This window comes from Nicotiana tabacum, chromosome 20 (genome assembly GCF_000715075.1).
Source record: "Nicotiana tabacum cultivar K326 chromosome 20, ASM71507v2, whole genome shotgun sequence".
Taxonomy (NCBI): Eukaryota; Viridiplantae; Streptophyta; class Magnoliopsida; order Solanales; family Solanaceae; genus Nicotiana; species Nicotiana tabacum.
Window position 1 is genome coordinate 10,863,993 of NC_134099.1, and position 15,143 is coordinate 10,879,135.

The 15,143-nt window shown below is 36.5% G+C and overlaps 1 protein-coding gene and 1 pseudogene across 1 annotated transcript; one reads left to right on the top strand and one right to left on the bottom strand.

Annotated features, from left to right (window-relative positions):
• Positions 1-438: 438 nt before the first annotated feature.
• LOC107791750 (uncharacterized) lies at positions 439-1,646 on the bottom strand (annotated as a pseudogene).
• A 1,915-nt stretch (positions 1,647-3,561) lies between these two features.
• LOC142174236 (putative F-box protein At1g60370) lies at positions 3,562-4,737 on the top strand. Its single transcript, XM_075240029.1, has one exon. It carries the CDS (start codon positions 3,604-3,606, stop codon positions 4,735-4,737), a length of 1,134 nt encoding a protein of 377 aa, XP_075096130.1. The 5' UTR covers positions 3,562-3,603.
• The last annotated feature ends 10,406 nt before the right edge of the window (positions 4,738-15,143 follow it).

Here is a 15,143-nt window from a genome sequence, read left to right on the forward strand (position 1 = left end):
TCATATTTGTAATGCATGAGTAAGTAAAAGCTATAAGCTATCAATTCATAAATCTTTAATCAGATTCAAATGTGTGATGAAACCAAAATCAAGCTGATGTTTATTTAGTATTAATTTTACCAGTAGAATCTTTGTCTTCTTTTGTTCCACCTTCGGCTGCAGAGCAAGTTTTATTTTGTAAACCTCAACATTCATTGCGAGAACTCTGTTGTAAAAGGTCAGAGATGTTTGTAAGTTGTTTGTTAGTATATTTAAAGCATAAGAATTTATTAGCTCAGAGAAACTCAAAATAGTAACAATTAATGTTGATGAGATAACAGATAAGCATACCAAATGAAGTTATCAACTATTGTTTCTGAAACTTATTTCCAATATGGTTTAGCAAAGACAGTAGCATGAGAAGCAAATAAGTTATGAACTTTCAGATCATATTTGCTTTCATTCTCCAAGTAAATTACCGAAAACTTCTTTGTAAACTACATTTGTTGCTTCATTTGAAATTTCTCCATATCGTCATAAACCAAAATCTTTAATCCTTTTCTTTTTATAACCCGTGATAGAGCAACATAAAGCTACCCATGTGTGAAGACTGGTTTCTTCAAATATAACCCAACATGAGATAAAGATTGTCCTTGACTTTTGTTGATACTCATTGCAAAAGATACAACTATTGGAAATTGCCTTCGCTGGAACTTAAAAGGTATTCTTGCATCAGATGGAGTCAGCGACATTCTCGGAATGAATACCTTTTGTCCAGCCATATTTCCCGATAAAACTTTTGCTTCGATAACCCGATTTCCGAGTCTTGTGATGATTAATCTTGTTCCATTACATAGCCCTGAAGATTGGTCTATATTTCTCAATAACATCACTGGAACACCCACTTTCAAAGTGATAACATGAGTTGGAATTCCAGAACACTTAATAGTGTTTAGGAATTCGGGTGTATGTACATGTTCCAAACCTGTAAAAGCATTGCCTGACATACAAATTGTATCGGAACTCAAAATGTTTTTGGTTGACTTTGGTTTAGTGAAACCATGTATTCGTTGATTGATTCAACCATGTCAAGAGTGGGAGCAAGAATTCCTCTTTGTTGTAGGTATGTTATATCACTGCAATGACTTAAAAAATCTGGATATGTACTTTCCACAATCGCAGAAATTGGATCTCCACAATTATTTATGATAAGATCATCAGGGATATGAACTTTTTCAATACCATCAACAGAATTTCAAATCATACTGTCACCAATTGCTAAAATCCAATCAGAAAATTGTATTAGATCATTCAAATGTGAATCCACCTGATTTCTTTCCAACCTTTTTTTTTGTTAGCTTTAAGACATGACAGTGATTATACAAATATGAAGAATTAAGGGCAGCATTAACAATATCTTGTCTAGTACCTTTTGGAATGACCGGAAGTATTTGTTTGAAGTCACCTCCAAGAACAACCGTTTTTCCTCCAAATGGTCGATCTAAATTGGATGCATCTTTAAATCTAAGAATATCTCTTAGAGTTCTGTCTAGAGTTTCAAAACAATATCTATATATCATTGGTGCTTCATCCCTAATAATTAACTTTGTCTTGACAATCAATTTTTTTTGTTGCTCTGACCATAAGCTTCTTTCTACTGTCTGCATTCCGCTTTCTCCTCGAAAAGTAAAAAGATGCATATTCTTTTAATATTGTAGGGCAAGAAATGACTAGATGAAGATCATGAAATGGAGTTCCTATTTCAAGTTGTAACCTTTGTTCTCTTATTGTTGATTTCGTAAAGAGATGCTTTATAGTTGGATTTGCAAGACCATAGTCTCGTTGGCTTGTCGCCTTCATTCTGTTTGGCCCTTCCGACTCTACAATCAAAGCTTTATAGTGGTCATGTTTCTAGTATATTAACTCCCAATGGAAACTCTTAATATGGTAATGCAGAATTACATAAAATATCATTATAATATGTCGCGGTGCTGACAATTGGAATGTGTATTTGATGTCTCTTCTGGCTCGTCCGTTTGTAGATTGATGCATATATGCATACTTCTTGCAGATTTTGATTGTTGATGAGTGTTAATGACTTAATTCTATTTATAACCTCAAGAAAACTGAATGAGATTGTATGTGGGTCAAAAAGTGGTTTGGCATATAAAGTTTGCCTTTCAGTAATGGTTATAAAGATGTACTAAATCTTTATATGGTTTCAGAAGCAGTTATATCCTAGTCCTTAATATATGGCCTTTCAATTGGTATTAGGAAAAAACAAGATATTTAGTGTTGTTGACCAGATTTCAGTTGCTTGAGACTATTAACAGATTGTTTGGATGGTTGTTAAATAATGTTTCATAATATAGAGTATTGTAATGTATTATATTGTATTGTTTTGGTGTATATAATGTTTGATAGATTGTATTATTTTCTGTCGTTTCATGATATCACACACCAATTATATGAAGAATAAACTTGCAATATTAAAAAAAGATAAGGTATGAGGTAGAATAATTATATAAAATACGGTAAAGGATAAAATATAATTACTTAATAATAAGGGTAAGATGAGAGGGAAAATTAAGGTAACGACGCGATCATACTAAATCAATCGTTACATAAAATGACACTTTTTGTTATTTCATAATGACGGATTAAACAATACAATACAATAAAATTTAAGTAACAATTAAAACATCGTATTACGAATTTTGATACAAAACCAGTCCAAATCACCTCCAATATTCCTCAAATTTTATATATTGAGTTGACATATCCATATATTTTCAATGAATTTCAACTATACCCATTGAAAAAGTTTCTTTTTTGTTTAGATTTTTGGAATATTATATATATTTTTGTATTTCATCACCTTATTTGCTACCTCATCCATGAAATTTCCTTTCCGTCTTGTATCTAGTGTTGCTAATCACGCTTAAAAATATGTAAGGTGATTTTTGCATGTGATTCTTTGAGAGAAAGAATCCTATTATTTGGTTTTTCAATTTTTGTTAGCTAGTTTTAGTAAGTATATGACTAATGGCTAGAGGTTGGTAAGGTGAAATTTATTTGGAACATTTGTGTAAGTTTCCCTTGATGTTACGCCCCAAACTCAGAGGCTCACTCATAACCTCATCTAAGCCCCTCGAACTACACCGACTCACCGAGCGCGACGTCCCAAATACTCTTGTCCATAAATTAAAAATAAAATTTTCCTTGTTCATTAAAGCAAATCAAGATAGAATTATTTATTTTTATTATTGATGAGTGATGACAATCCATGTTTTATCTGGGTGAAAATCTTTTTTCTCCTCCACTACAGATTCCTAGTTTTTTTTTTTTTTTTTTGGGGTGAAAAAATAGGTAGCCAACTCAAATATGGTATTGCGGCTAAAACACGTAGGAATCCAAGTATCCAACTAACTCAAATATATTGAAAACTTGAGGCTAAAACCCTAGTAGGAATCCAACTCAAATATATATGGAAAACTTGGGCTAAAATCCAGGCAGCACTTAATGGCCAGCCGGTTACCATGTTATTTATAACCAAATACTACTAGGGTTAATTTTCTCAACTTTATTACGAGTGCAGAGACCAAAGAGACGCACAAATTAAACATGGAAGGAACCTTCAGTGAGTTCACAATTACTACCACCAAAAAGCGGCGGATGGAGGAGAAGCGTGAATTTGCAAGTGACATGGTATTCGAGATATTAACATGGCTTCCAGCGAAGTCTCTTATGCGATTCAGGTGTGTTTCTAAAGCTTGGAACAGTTTGATACGACATGAACCCGACTTTGTCAAGTTGCACAATGCTCGTTTTCAAACCCGTCCTCTAGCCAGCCGCCTCTTATTTGAAATAGGAACACACTATCATGAAGTTGTAGAAAGCCGCACTTCCAATTTACCAACACAAGTTGAAGGATTCTCTTTACAGCTCGCACGTCCTCGTCATTATTTCGACTTTGATGAAGTTACTATTTGCTCAAATCCTTGCAATGGCCTTGTTTGTTTCTATAACCATAAAGATACTCTAAGTTACTTGTATAATGTCACCACAGGGGAGATAAAAGCTTTACCATCTTCTCTAACGAGGCTTCCGAAAGGACGACGGGGTCCTACGTTGTTTCTGGGATTTGATCCGGCCACGGAAAGATACAAATTGCTTCATTTTGTTTTCTACGAGAATGAGAAAAAACCAATGATCAAGATTCTAACACTAGGAACCACCTCCTGGAGAAGAATCCAACAAGATGAGTACCCCCTACCATTTAATTCATTTTATTCATGTTATGCTCATGAAGGTATCTTTCTCAATGGGGTAGTTTATTGGATTGCGTTTAAAAGTCAATTTGCCTACTTCAACTTCACAGAAGAGAAGTTTGGAACTCCTTCGTACCCACAAGGGCGTAGTCGGACTCTTGTACTGAATAAAATGCAAACTGCACTTTTGGGAAAGTTGGATATCCGCTGTGGCTTCAGACCTGAAAATTGCAATTTGGTATATGATGAGGTCAACAAAGTTTTTGTGAAATCCAAATCTAACCCGGACTTGGACAAGGAGAAGGTTGCCTTGCTTGCACCAAAAAACGTTGATGATGAAACTACATTGTGTGGAAACATAGTTTTAGCAACAGGCAGTGTTAATAGCGCCCCAACTTCCTTGGTATTCGCTGATCATCATTTCAGGTTATATCGTGTTAGCAGTTTTGTTGAGAATATTATCCCATTAACATTTATTGATGTTTAGTTTTTTTCATTATATTTATTCATTGAGGTTTAGTTGTATGAGAATTTGTTTTAGTTTCTAGTTTTCCATACATTATATGTACCTATTTATTGATGAATATCAATCCCCTTCCTGAAAGAAGACACAAATGAAGTAGCAAAGTGCAAAACAATCTTTAGATCCAGGAAAATTATAATCCATTGAATGCAATGAATCACATAACCACTGCAATTTCAGATCTTGTAAATTCTTTTCATTCTTAAAAACACTTTCAATTGTGTCGAGGATGCATGCCCGAGGAGATGATTCTCGAAGATGTTGCTGCCCAGGAAGCACCTTTGAGAGTAGGCTAGGCTCTAGGCCTTTACTATATGTGTACCTCCTCGCTTCTTTTCGTTCAAACCTGAAATTCGCACCAAAACTCGATTACTCATTCACCCCCGAGCCCGGTTATGTAATATGTTTTGGAATCCAACCTCAATTTGAGGTCTAAATTCTAATTCCACAAAAATTCCTAATTCTACCCAAACCCCCAATTTCCACCATAAAAACACTAGATTTTAGGTTGAAATCTTAGGAAATGTAATGAAAGATTGAAAGAAACTTTGTTAGCATCACTTACTAATGATTCAGGAAAGAAGGGTGCTTGGAAAATCGCCTCTAGGGTTATCTTGTTTTGAAAATTTGAAGAATGAGAGAAAATCTCATTTCTTAGCTATTTGATCAGTCGCAGATGTCGCATTTGGCGACTTGCGAACCTCACATATGAGAAGAAACAGTCGCAAATGCGAAGTCCTCCTATTTCTGTTGTCATCGCATTTGCGATGATTCGTTCGCAAATGTGAACATTGATATTTCGCAATTGCGACCAAATTGATCGCAAATACGATCAAGCCTATCCCAATCCCACTTCGCAAAAGCAAAGTATTGTTCGCAAATGCGAACCTGAGGTGCCCCGGCTAAAAAGTAAAATTGGGGCAACTAAGTAAATTTCTAGATAAGTAGGGTTAAGATCTCTTTGTTTTGGATGAGTTTCATGAGTTGTATTTGGGCTGCTTAATAGGTCAGAATGGGCTATAAAAAAATAATTGGTTAACTTGGGCTCAACTAGCCCGTGATGCCCTTGCCTCTCAAATCAGTCTCTAATTGCTCCGAATCTAACCAAAATCAGTTCCACATCATTAATACATGCTAAAGGAACAAAGCCCAAGCGAAAATAATCGAATTAACTCAAAAATCCCATAATTAGCCAAACCCGACCTGACCTATGTCACGCGAACGCGTAAAGTAAAATGGGGGTGGGCTGGGAATTAACCCTTTCTTCTACGCGTACGGCGGTCCGCGAACGCGAAGGCCAGGAGGGGCTTACCCTTCACGAATGCGTGGAGGATCTCGCGATCGCGTAAGTCCTTAGGAGGCTGCTCTTTGCGATTGCGACAGTGCGATCGCGATAAACACCGTCGCCCAACACTTAAAAAAGAAATCCAACACGCATCCGGCAATATTTGTGAAGAGTCCGAGCCTTCAACTCATTAGTATAGCAGCACAACATATAAAAAGTTGTATCCTTCTCCTCTACCTTTTTATGCCTATTCTTTTATCCCCTAGAGCTATAGTTAAATTAAAAAATAAATAGATCAGGTCATAGACATTATAGACATGTCCTCAAGATCGTTTCATATGAAAACTAATAAAGGACTATAGTTTTAACTATATTCTATCAACTTGATACGGAAGTAGGTAGCTTTTCATATGAAAACTAATGAATATAGGAAAAGCTTTTAAATAAATTCTATCAGAGAACATCAATTGCTACTGCAAAAGAACCGAATACCTACCGCATATAATAGTAGTAAATTTCTAACCGAAATAATAGGATATGACTTCTTTTGTAATTGTGATTATAATAGTGTACCAGAAAAATAATAAACATAAGTCGGGTTCAGCAGACTGGACGGAAAACACGATAAAAGATTAACTTGATGAATCTCGATGAGCCTTCACTTGCGTGTCTTAGTAACACTAGTATGGACAGCCCGTGCACAGTATTCTAGTGGCAGAGCTAGAATATCATTATGGATTAAACTCAAAAATTTTGGTTCAAATTTTATATTTTCTTCGATAATTTATTGGATATGTATAAAATATTATTTTTGAACTCCAATAACTTAAAAGGATTGAAATTTATAACTTATAAACTTTAAATCTTGGTTGTGACTCTGAATATGCTAAACATTTGAGCTTTTCTTATAAATGAACTTTTGTATGACAATCACCAAATAGCATGAGTAAATTTTTGCTTAACTTGTATAATATTTATTTAAAACAGTTGTGCATAGGTTCTCCGGCAATTCTATCATCCGTTTAGAAGAGTACCATTTATGATTTTGACACCTATAATTAGCATTAATATAAGAATAATTTAACTAAGTAATCTCTTATATCATCATTTTGGGACTTATAAATTTTATTTTTAAGCAAATCAATGGATATGTCATCCTCATAAGATTGGAGGCGGAAGGAAAATGAGTAACAAGACAAGCATTTTAGTTTTTCCATATTCAAAATAGGTAGAGAACTCCATAGCAGCTACTGTGGATTTCCTTTGTCGTTTGAATATTTTTATAATACAAATCCTAGCATTGGAACATAGCAGGAAGTTGTTAGCTTACTAATTAAACTGAAAAATATAAATGAAGCTCAGACACTCACATGGCCAGAGAAAGTAATATACGTATTGCAAATGGCCACATGTTTCTGTTGGGAATAAACCCCTTACCAAAATAATATTCACGGTAATAAAGCGGAATAATAATGTAGCACCGATATACGGTAATTAACAATAATAAAAGAGTAATAATGACACCAAGATTTTTACGTGGAAAACCCTTCTGAATAAGGGAAAAAACCACGACCCCGAGAGGAGCAACTGATATCACTATAGTAAGGAATTTTACACTTTATAGGTCGCAGATAAATACTCCAAAGACTACTACAACACTCAAAAAGAAATAACCCTCTTTTGATATTCCCACCTCACTACAATATCGCTCACTCTCTATTTTCCTCACAGACTATTTTCTTATACCTTGTCTGTGAAATCTCACTCTTTCTTTCTCTCTTTGTTGGTGTGTAGAAATGAGAGTTGAAGCTCTCCTTTTATAGCCAAAGTTTCACTCTCTAAAGCCTACCATATTTGACAATTTACACACACTTTTCACAATTCAACAAAGTTTGCTACCAAACTAAAGAAATTCAACAAAGTTGGCTACCAAACCAAACTAATTCAACAAGGTTGGCTACCAACCAAACCAAGTCAACAAGGTTGGCTACCAAACCAAAGAAAACTTTTATTAGGCACATGTCTAATACTTCTTCAATGAGATGGACCTCATCAATCTCCCCCTCCAGTCTCATTCATCTAGAGGAGGTAGCACTGTCTTCTAGTTTGAGTGCATGCCGACAAGTTCTTTGCATAGCTCGAACTTGTTCCTTGGTACCACCTTGGTCAGCATATCTACGGGATTCTCACTTGTAGAAATCTTCAAGACTTTTAGAGATTTATTATCTACCTTTTCTCGAATCCAATGATATCTCACATCAATGTGTTTGGTCCTTGCATGGTACATAGAGTTCTTGCTAAGGTCTATTGCACTTTGACTGTCACAATAGACGACATACTCCTTCTGATGCAATCCAAGCTCTTGAAGGAACCGTTTGAGCCATACCATCTCCTTGCCAGTTTCTGTAGCGGCAATGTACTCTGCTTCAGTTGTTGAAAGTGCAACGCACTTCTGCAACTTAGACTGCCATGATATAGCTCCCCCTGAAAATGTAAACAAATATCCAGTAGTGGATTTTCTGTTGTCAATGTCACCCGCCATATCAGCATCTGTATAGCCCTTCAATATTGGATCAGATCCTCCAAAGCACAAACAATCTCCCGTGGTACCTCTCAGGTACCTGAGTATCCACTTGACTGCTTCCCAATGTTCCTTTCCAGGATTTTCAAGAAACCTACTGACAACACCAACTGCGTGAGCAATATCAGGTCTAGTACATACCATTGCATACATCAAGCTTCTGACTGCTGAAGAATAAGGAACTTTAGCCATGTTTCCTTTCTCCTCCACTGTTGTAGGACACATCTTCTTACTCAACTTTAGATGACCAGCAAGAGGTGTGCTGACTGGCTTAGCATTCTTCATGTTGAACCGTTCTATCCTGAGATAGCCACAACTTTCTACTTGTTCTCTCTCGAACTATCTTCATCCCTAGAATTTGTTGTGCTGGGCCCAAGTCCTTCATATCAAATGACTTGGACAGATCTCCTTTCAACTTTGCTATCAACCCCTTGTCTTTTCCTACAATTAACATGTCATCCACATACAACAACAATATAATAAAGTTATTCTCAGAAAATCGTTTGAAGTATACACATGGATCAGAATAGGTCTTTAGGTATGTTTGACTTTTCATGAATGAGTCAAACTTCATGTACCACTGCCTTGGTGCCTGCTTCAATCCATAAAGACTCTTATTCAATTTGCACACTATGTGTTTCTTTTCAGCTACTTCAAATCCTTCTGGTTGCTCCATATAAATCTCCTCTTCCAAATCTCCATGAAGAAATGCAGTTTTCACATCCAACTGCTCCACTTCAAGATCTATGCTAGCTGCTAAGCTCAAAATTGTTCGAATAGAAGTCATTTTGACAACAGGTGAGAAAATTTCGTCAAAATCAATACCTTTCTTTTGTTCGAAGCCTTCAACCACCAATCGAGCTTTGTATCTGACCAGCTTGCCATTTCCATCTTTCTTGAGTTTAAAGACCCATTTGCATTTGAGTGGTCTTTTACCCTTTGGAAGTTCAACCAGCTTGTATGTGCCATTTTTCTGTAGAGATTCCATCTCTTATTGCATAGCTTTCATGCACTGGTTCTTTTCTGGATGGGACAGCACCTCCTTAAGACTTTCTGGCTCCCCCTCATCACTGATGAGGACATACTCTGTGGAAGGGTACCTGCATGACTCTACCCTTGGCCTCTGTGATCTCCTCAGAGGTTGAGATTGTTCTTCTCCCTGAGTGGGGTGCTCCACTTCCTCGACACCTTTATCAAGTTGCTCCCCCTGCTCAATAACCTCACCAGGTTACTCCACCTGCTCGGCAACCTCATCGGTTGTACTTTCTGCACTTGTGGGATTGTTAGAAGTAGAAGTAATAGTAACAAAGTTAGGAATTATACCATTTTTCGCCTTTTCTAACATATCGGCAGCAGTTCCAACTTCACTTTCTCGGAAGACTACATCTCTGCTTCTGATGACCTTCTTTTTTACAGGATCCCACAGTCTGTACCCAAACTCTTCATCTCCATATCCGATAAATATGCAGGGAACAGATTTATCATCCAGCTTTGTTCTCTGCTCTTTTGGTACATGTGCAAAAGCTCTGCAACCGAACACTTTCAGATGCGAGTAGGACACCTCCTTGTTGGTCCAAACTCTCTCTGGGATTTCAAACGCCAACGGAACTGATGGACTCCTATTGATCAGGTAACAGGCTGTCTGAACTGCTTCACCCCAGAATGACTTAGGCAGTTTAGCCATTCTGAGCATGCTTCTCACCTTCTCCACAATGGTGCGGTTCATCCTCTCGGCTACGCCATTGTGCTGTGGGGTTCCAGGAACTGTCTTTTCATGTATGATCCCATGACTTGAACAATACTCTTCAAATTCCCTTGAAGTGTACTCACCTCCATTGTCACTTCGGAGACGCTCTAGCTTTCGACCCGTCTCCCTTTCTACTAGAGCATGAAATTTCTGGAAAACTTGAAACACCTGATCTTTGGTTTTCAAAATATAAACCCATAATTTTCGTGAAGCATCATCAATAAAAGTAACAAAATATTTGTTACCGCCCATTGATTCAATTTCCATTGGGCCGCAAACATCAGAATATACTAAATCAAGTATATTCAATTTTCTTTCAGACGATGTCTGAAATGAGACTCTATGCTGCTTACCAAATAAACAGTAGTCACAAGGTTTTATAGTTGTACCTTTGGCATAAGAAATGAGTGATTTCTTGGCAAGAATCTGCAATCCCTTCTCGCTCATATGACCCATTCTTTTGTGCCATAAATCTACAGAAATCTCATCTTGTGCCGCGTTCAATTCACCTTGGCATATTTCTGCATTTGTCCTGTACAACGTGCCACGAGCAACTCCCTTTGCAATCACCAATGATCCCTTAGTGAGTCTCCACTTTTGATTTGCAAAATAACTCTCGTATCCATCTCGGTCTAAAGCAATTCCCGAGATCAAGTTCATCCGCAAATCAGGTACATGCCGCACATCCTTTAGAACCAATGTGCATCCGACATTTGTCTTGATACAAATGTCACCAATCCCCGCAATCTTTGAGTAACTTATGTTACCCATTTTCACTGTGCCGAAATCACCTGCTACATATCTGCAAAAAAGATCTCTTACCGGTGTGGCATGGTGAGATGCCGCTGTGTCAACCACCCACTCCGACTCTGGACCTGACAGGTGCATGCATTCCTCTTCCTCATTTATAAAGAGGACAACATTATCATTATTTTGCACCGTGGCGGCTGTGTTGCCGTCATTCTTCTGGCCACTGGTTTCACCTTTGCCCTTCTTTGGATTTGGGCTATCTCTTTTGAAGTGACCTGGTTGATCACAGTTGTAGCAATTTCTGGCTCCTGATTTGGATCGGTTCTTTGACTTCCCACGAGCTCCGGATCTACCATAGTTGTTCGAACTCCTTTGATAACTCCTGCCTCTACCTTGTGTGATGAGAGCATGTCCTTGATTTTCAGGCTTCTTTCTCATCTTCTCATTGAGTAGAAGAGCCGATGTGACATCTTTCAACTCAATAGTAGTCTTATCGTGCAAGATGGTTGTTGCCAAGTTATCGTACGAAGATGACAACGAGTTCAATAGCAAGATGGCTTTATCTTCTTCCTCGATTTTCACTCCGAGGTTGGCAAGCTGTGTGATTAGTCCGTTAAACACATTTAAATGTGACAAAAAATTTGTACCTTCACTCATGTGTAGGGCGTATAACTGCTTCTTCAGGTACAATTTATTTGTCAGCGTTTTGGACATGTATAGGCTTTCCAACCTTGTCCAAATTCCACGTGCAGTGTCTTCATCAATGATGTTATTTACCACATCATCTGATAAGTGCAACCTGATTGCACTAGCAGCTCGTTCATCCAAGTCAGCTCAATCCTCAGCTTTCATGGTATCAAGCTTTTTAAAATCAACATCTAGAACCTTGTGTAATCCTTGTTGGATGAGCAGATCTCTCATCCTTCTTTGCCATGTTGAGAAACCGTTATCTCCGTTGAATTTTGCTACCTCGTACTTTACTCCGGACATTTTTATTTTTCACCAAGTATAGTACTACCGACAGTGAATAGTATTTCAGTGAACGAGCAGAACCTGTGCTCTGATACCAGTTGTTGGGAATAAACCCCTTACCAAAATAATATTCACGGTAATAAAGCGGAATAATAATGTAGCACCGAGATACGGTAATTAACAATAATAAAAGAGTAATAATGACACCAAGATTTTTACGTGGAAAACCCTTCTGAATAAGGGAAAAAACCACGACCCCGAGAGGAGCAACTGATATCACTATAGTAAGGAATTTTACACTTTGTAGGTTGGAGATAAATACTCCAAAGACCACTACAACACTCAAAAAGAAATAACCCTCTTTTGATATTCCCACCTCACTACAATATCGCTCACTCTCTATTTTCCTCACAGACTATTTTCTTATACCTTGTCTGTGAAATCTCACTCTTTCTTTCTCTCTTTGTTGGTGTGTAGAAATGAGAGTTGAAGCTCTCCTTTTATAGCCAAAGCTTCACTCTCTAAAGCCTACCATATTTGACAATTTACATACACTTTTCACAATTCAACAAAGTTGGCTACCAAACCAAAGAAATTCAACAAAGTTGGCTACCAAACCAAACTAATTCAACAAGGTTGATTACCAACCAAACCAAGTCAACAAGGTTGGCTACCAAACCAAAGAAAACATTTATTAGGCACATGTCTAATCTTCTTCAATGAAATGGACCTCATCAGTTTCAAGGAAGCCTTAAAAAGTGAAGGTAAAAATTTGAATTAAAAGTTTTTCAAGTTTAACTAGTATAAAATCAACCACATTTAAATTATACGTTGATATTTCAATGAAGCTAAGCATCTATTATAAAAATATATCAACTAAATAATCTTGTTATTATTTAATTCTTGTGTTATAATCTCGTAGTATAATTTCGATATAATTTTTGTGTGAACCAAACGATCCCTAAAATATGAGCAAGAGTGGAATAAATCTACATAATGAGGTATTAATCTAGAGTTTAGTTTTTAATCTTTTGAATGTTAATCTAATGAGGTCCTTTGCTGATGATGGTTGTAAGGGCACATTTTCCAAAGTTTTCTTTTGCTAACTGAGAACTCGACAGTATACGAAAAAAGCATAGTCTAAAAATTAGAAACTCATCCAGTACTAGTTTTTAGAAATTTTTAATTCTAGGAATCATAACTTAAATTAATTGGTCAAACACTAAAGCAAGAGGAATAAAGATAACTTGAAAGAGCCAACAGACTTGAAATTAAATGGGCATTTAAGGGCAACAATTAGCATGTCATAGTATGTCCCTTTTGTTTGGTCAACTACCTCTCCAGCTGCTATTGAGATGAGTAAGGTTACAAAAAAGAAAATCATATCATACTCGGGGTGTGTTTGGTACGAAGGAAAATATTTTTCGAAAAATATTTTCCGATTTTCCCATGTTTGGTTGGCTTAAATGTTTTGGAAAATATTTTCCTTATGAACTCATTTTCCTCCAATTGGAGGAAAATGTTTTCGTTATCAAGAGAAGGAAAAACATTTACCAAAACTCCTTCTCAATCTTCCCCACCCTATTCCCTACCCTCACCAACGCACCCCACACACCCACACCCACACCCACGTCTACACACCCCATCCCTCTCTCCAAAAAGACTTTTTTTTTCTTCCCCCTTGCCCCCTTCCCGGAATTTCTTTTTTTAATCTTTTCAGTTTTAGTCTTTTCATCTTTCGGTTTAAAGGTTCGAAATTTTACAAGTTCCAAAGTTATGAGTTTTGAGGTTTATGTGTTTGAAAGTTTACGTGTTTAGAAATTATAAAGTTTACAGGTTCGAAAGTTCGCGGTTTCGAAAGTTTAGCGGTTCGAAAGTTTATAAAATTTGTGGGTTCGGAAGGTTGTTGGTTCGAAAGTTTATGGCTTCATATTTATTGTATCTAAATTAATTATGAATACTCTTGAGAAGTTATTTTCCTTAATTTGCGTACCAAACACCGGAAAATGAATAAGATTACTACTTATTTTCCAAGAAAATATTTTCTTGGAAAACATTTTCCACAGAAAACATTTTTCTTTACACCAAACACACCAAAGTTAATGATTTTATAATGAGAATTTGTAACAGAATGGCATCCAAATTTTTAAACTTCCTTCAGGTGAAAGAGGACACACAACACCTTGGTCAAATTATTGGATCTGTTGGAACATTCACGGTGAAGTGCGAGGGTGGAAAATGAAAAGAATATTAGGAAGGTTGCTAGACATCAAAAATGACTGAATACTTTGTTTGCCTATTGATTTGGTTTAATTTATGACATAAAGTCTTATGCAATATCACTGCTCAAGACATCAATAACATAATATAATCAGTAATATTTTGTTACCTTATCCGTCAAAGAACATGGATCACTACTATATAAAATAATTTTACTGTGTACTTTCAACAACATACCTAGTATGATCCCACGAGTGGGATCTGGGGAGGTGGGAGTGTACGCATTTGTAACCTATAAAAGGTCATATCTTGAACCTGATGAACTAAACAAAGAAATCAAGTGCAGCTCACCTAGAACCAAGTAAGACTCCTGATCTTATATGATCTAAAACATTTGAAACCTAATAGGCTCAATTATATACAACTCAACACATCTCAAGAAAAAAATGGGAGCTAATTACATCAACCAAAAGTTAATCTGCAATTTAGTTCAAAAGAGACAACCATGGCAAATAAAATGAATTGTACTTAATATGTTGTATCTATTCTTCTTTATTCATTTTAAGAACAACTTTGCGGTGTCGATCGTATTGTAAACATCCAAATCAGACAAAAAAGTTATTAGTTTAGATATAATGACCTCATTTATTTTCTTGCTTTCTCCCTAATAGTGTGTGCCGACTGTGGTACTTATTTAATGAACTTGAAACAAAAATTAAGGTTAGAATCTATAACTCGTATCGGAATTTAGAATTCAAATTGGTACAATGATAAATTAAACAAAGCAGCAAAAAATTTACTAACCTTCTCGGGAA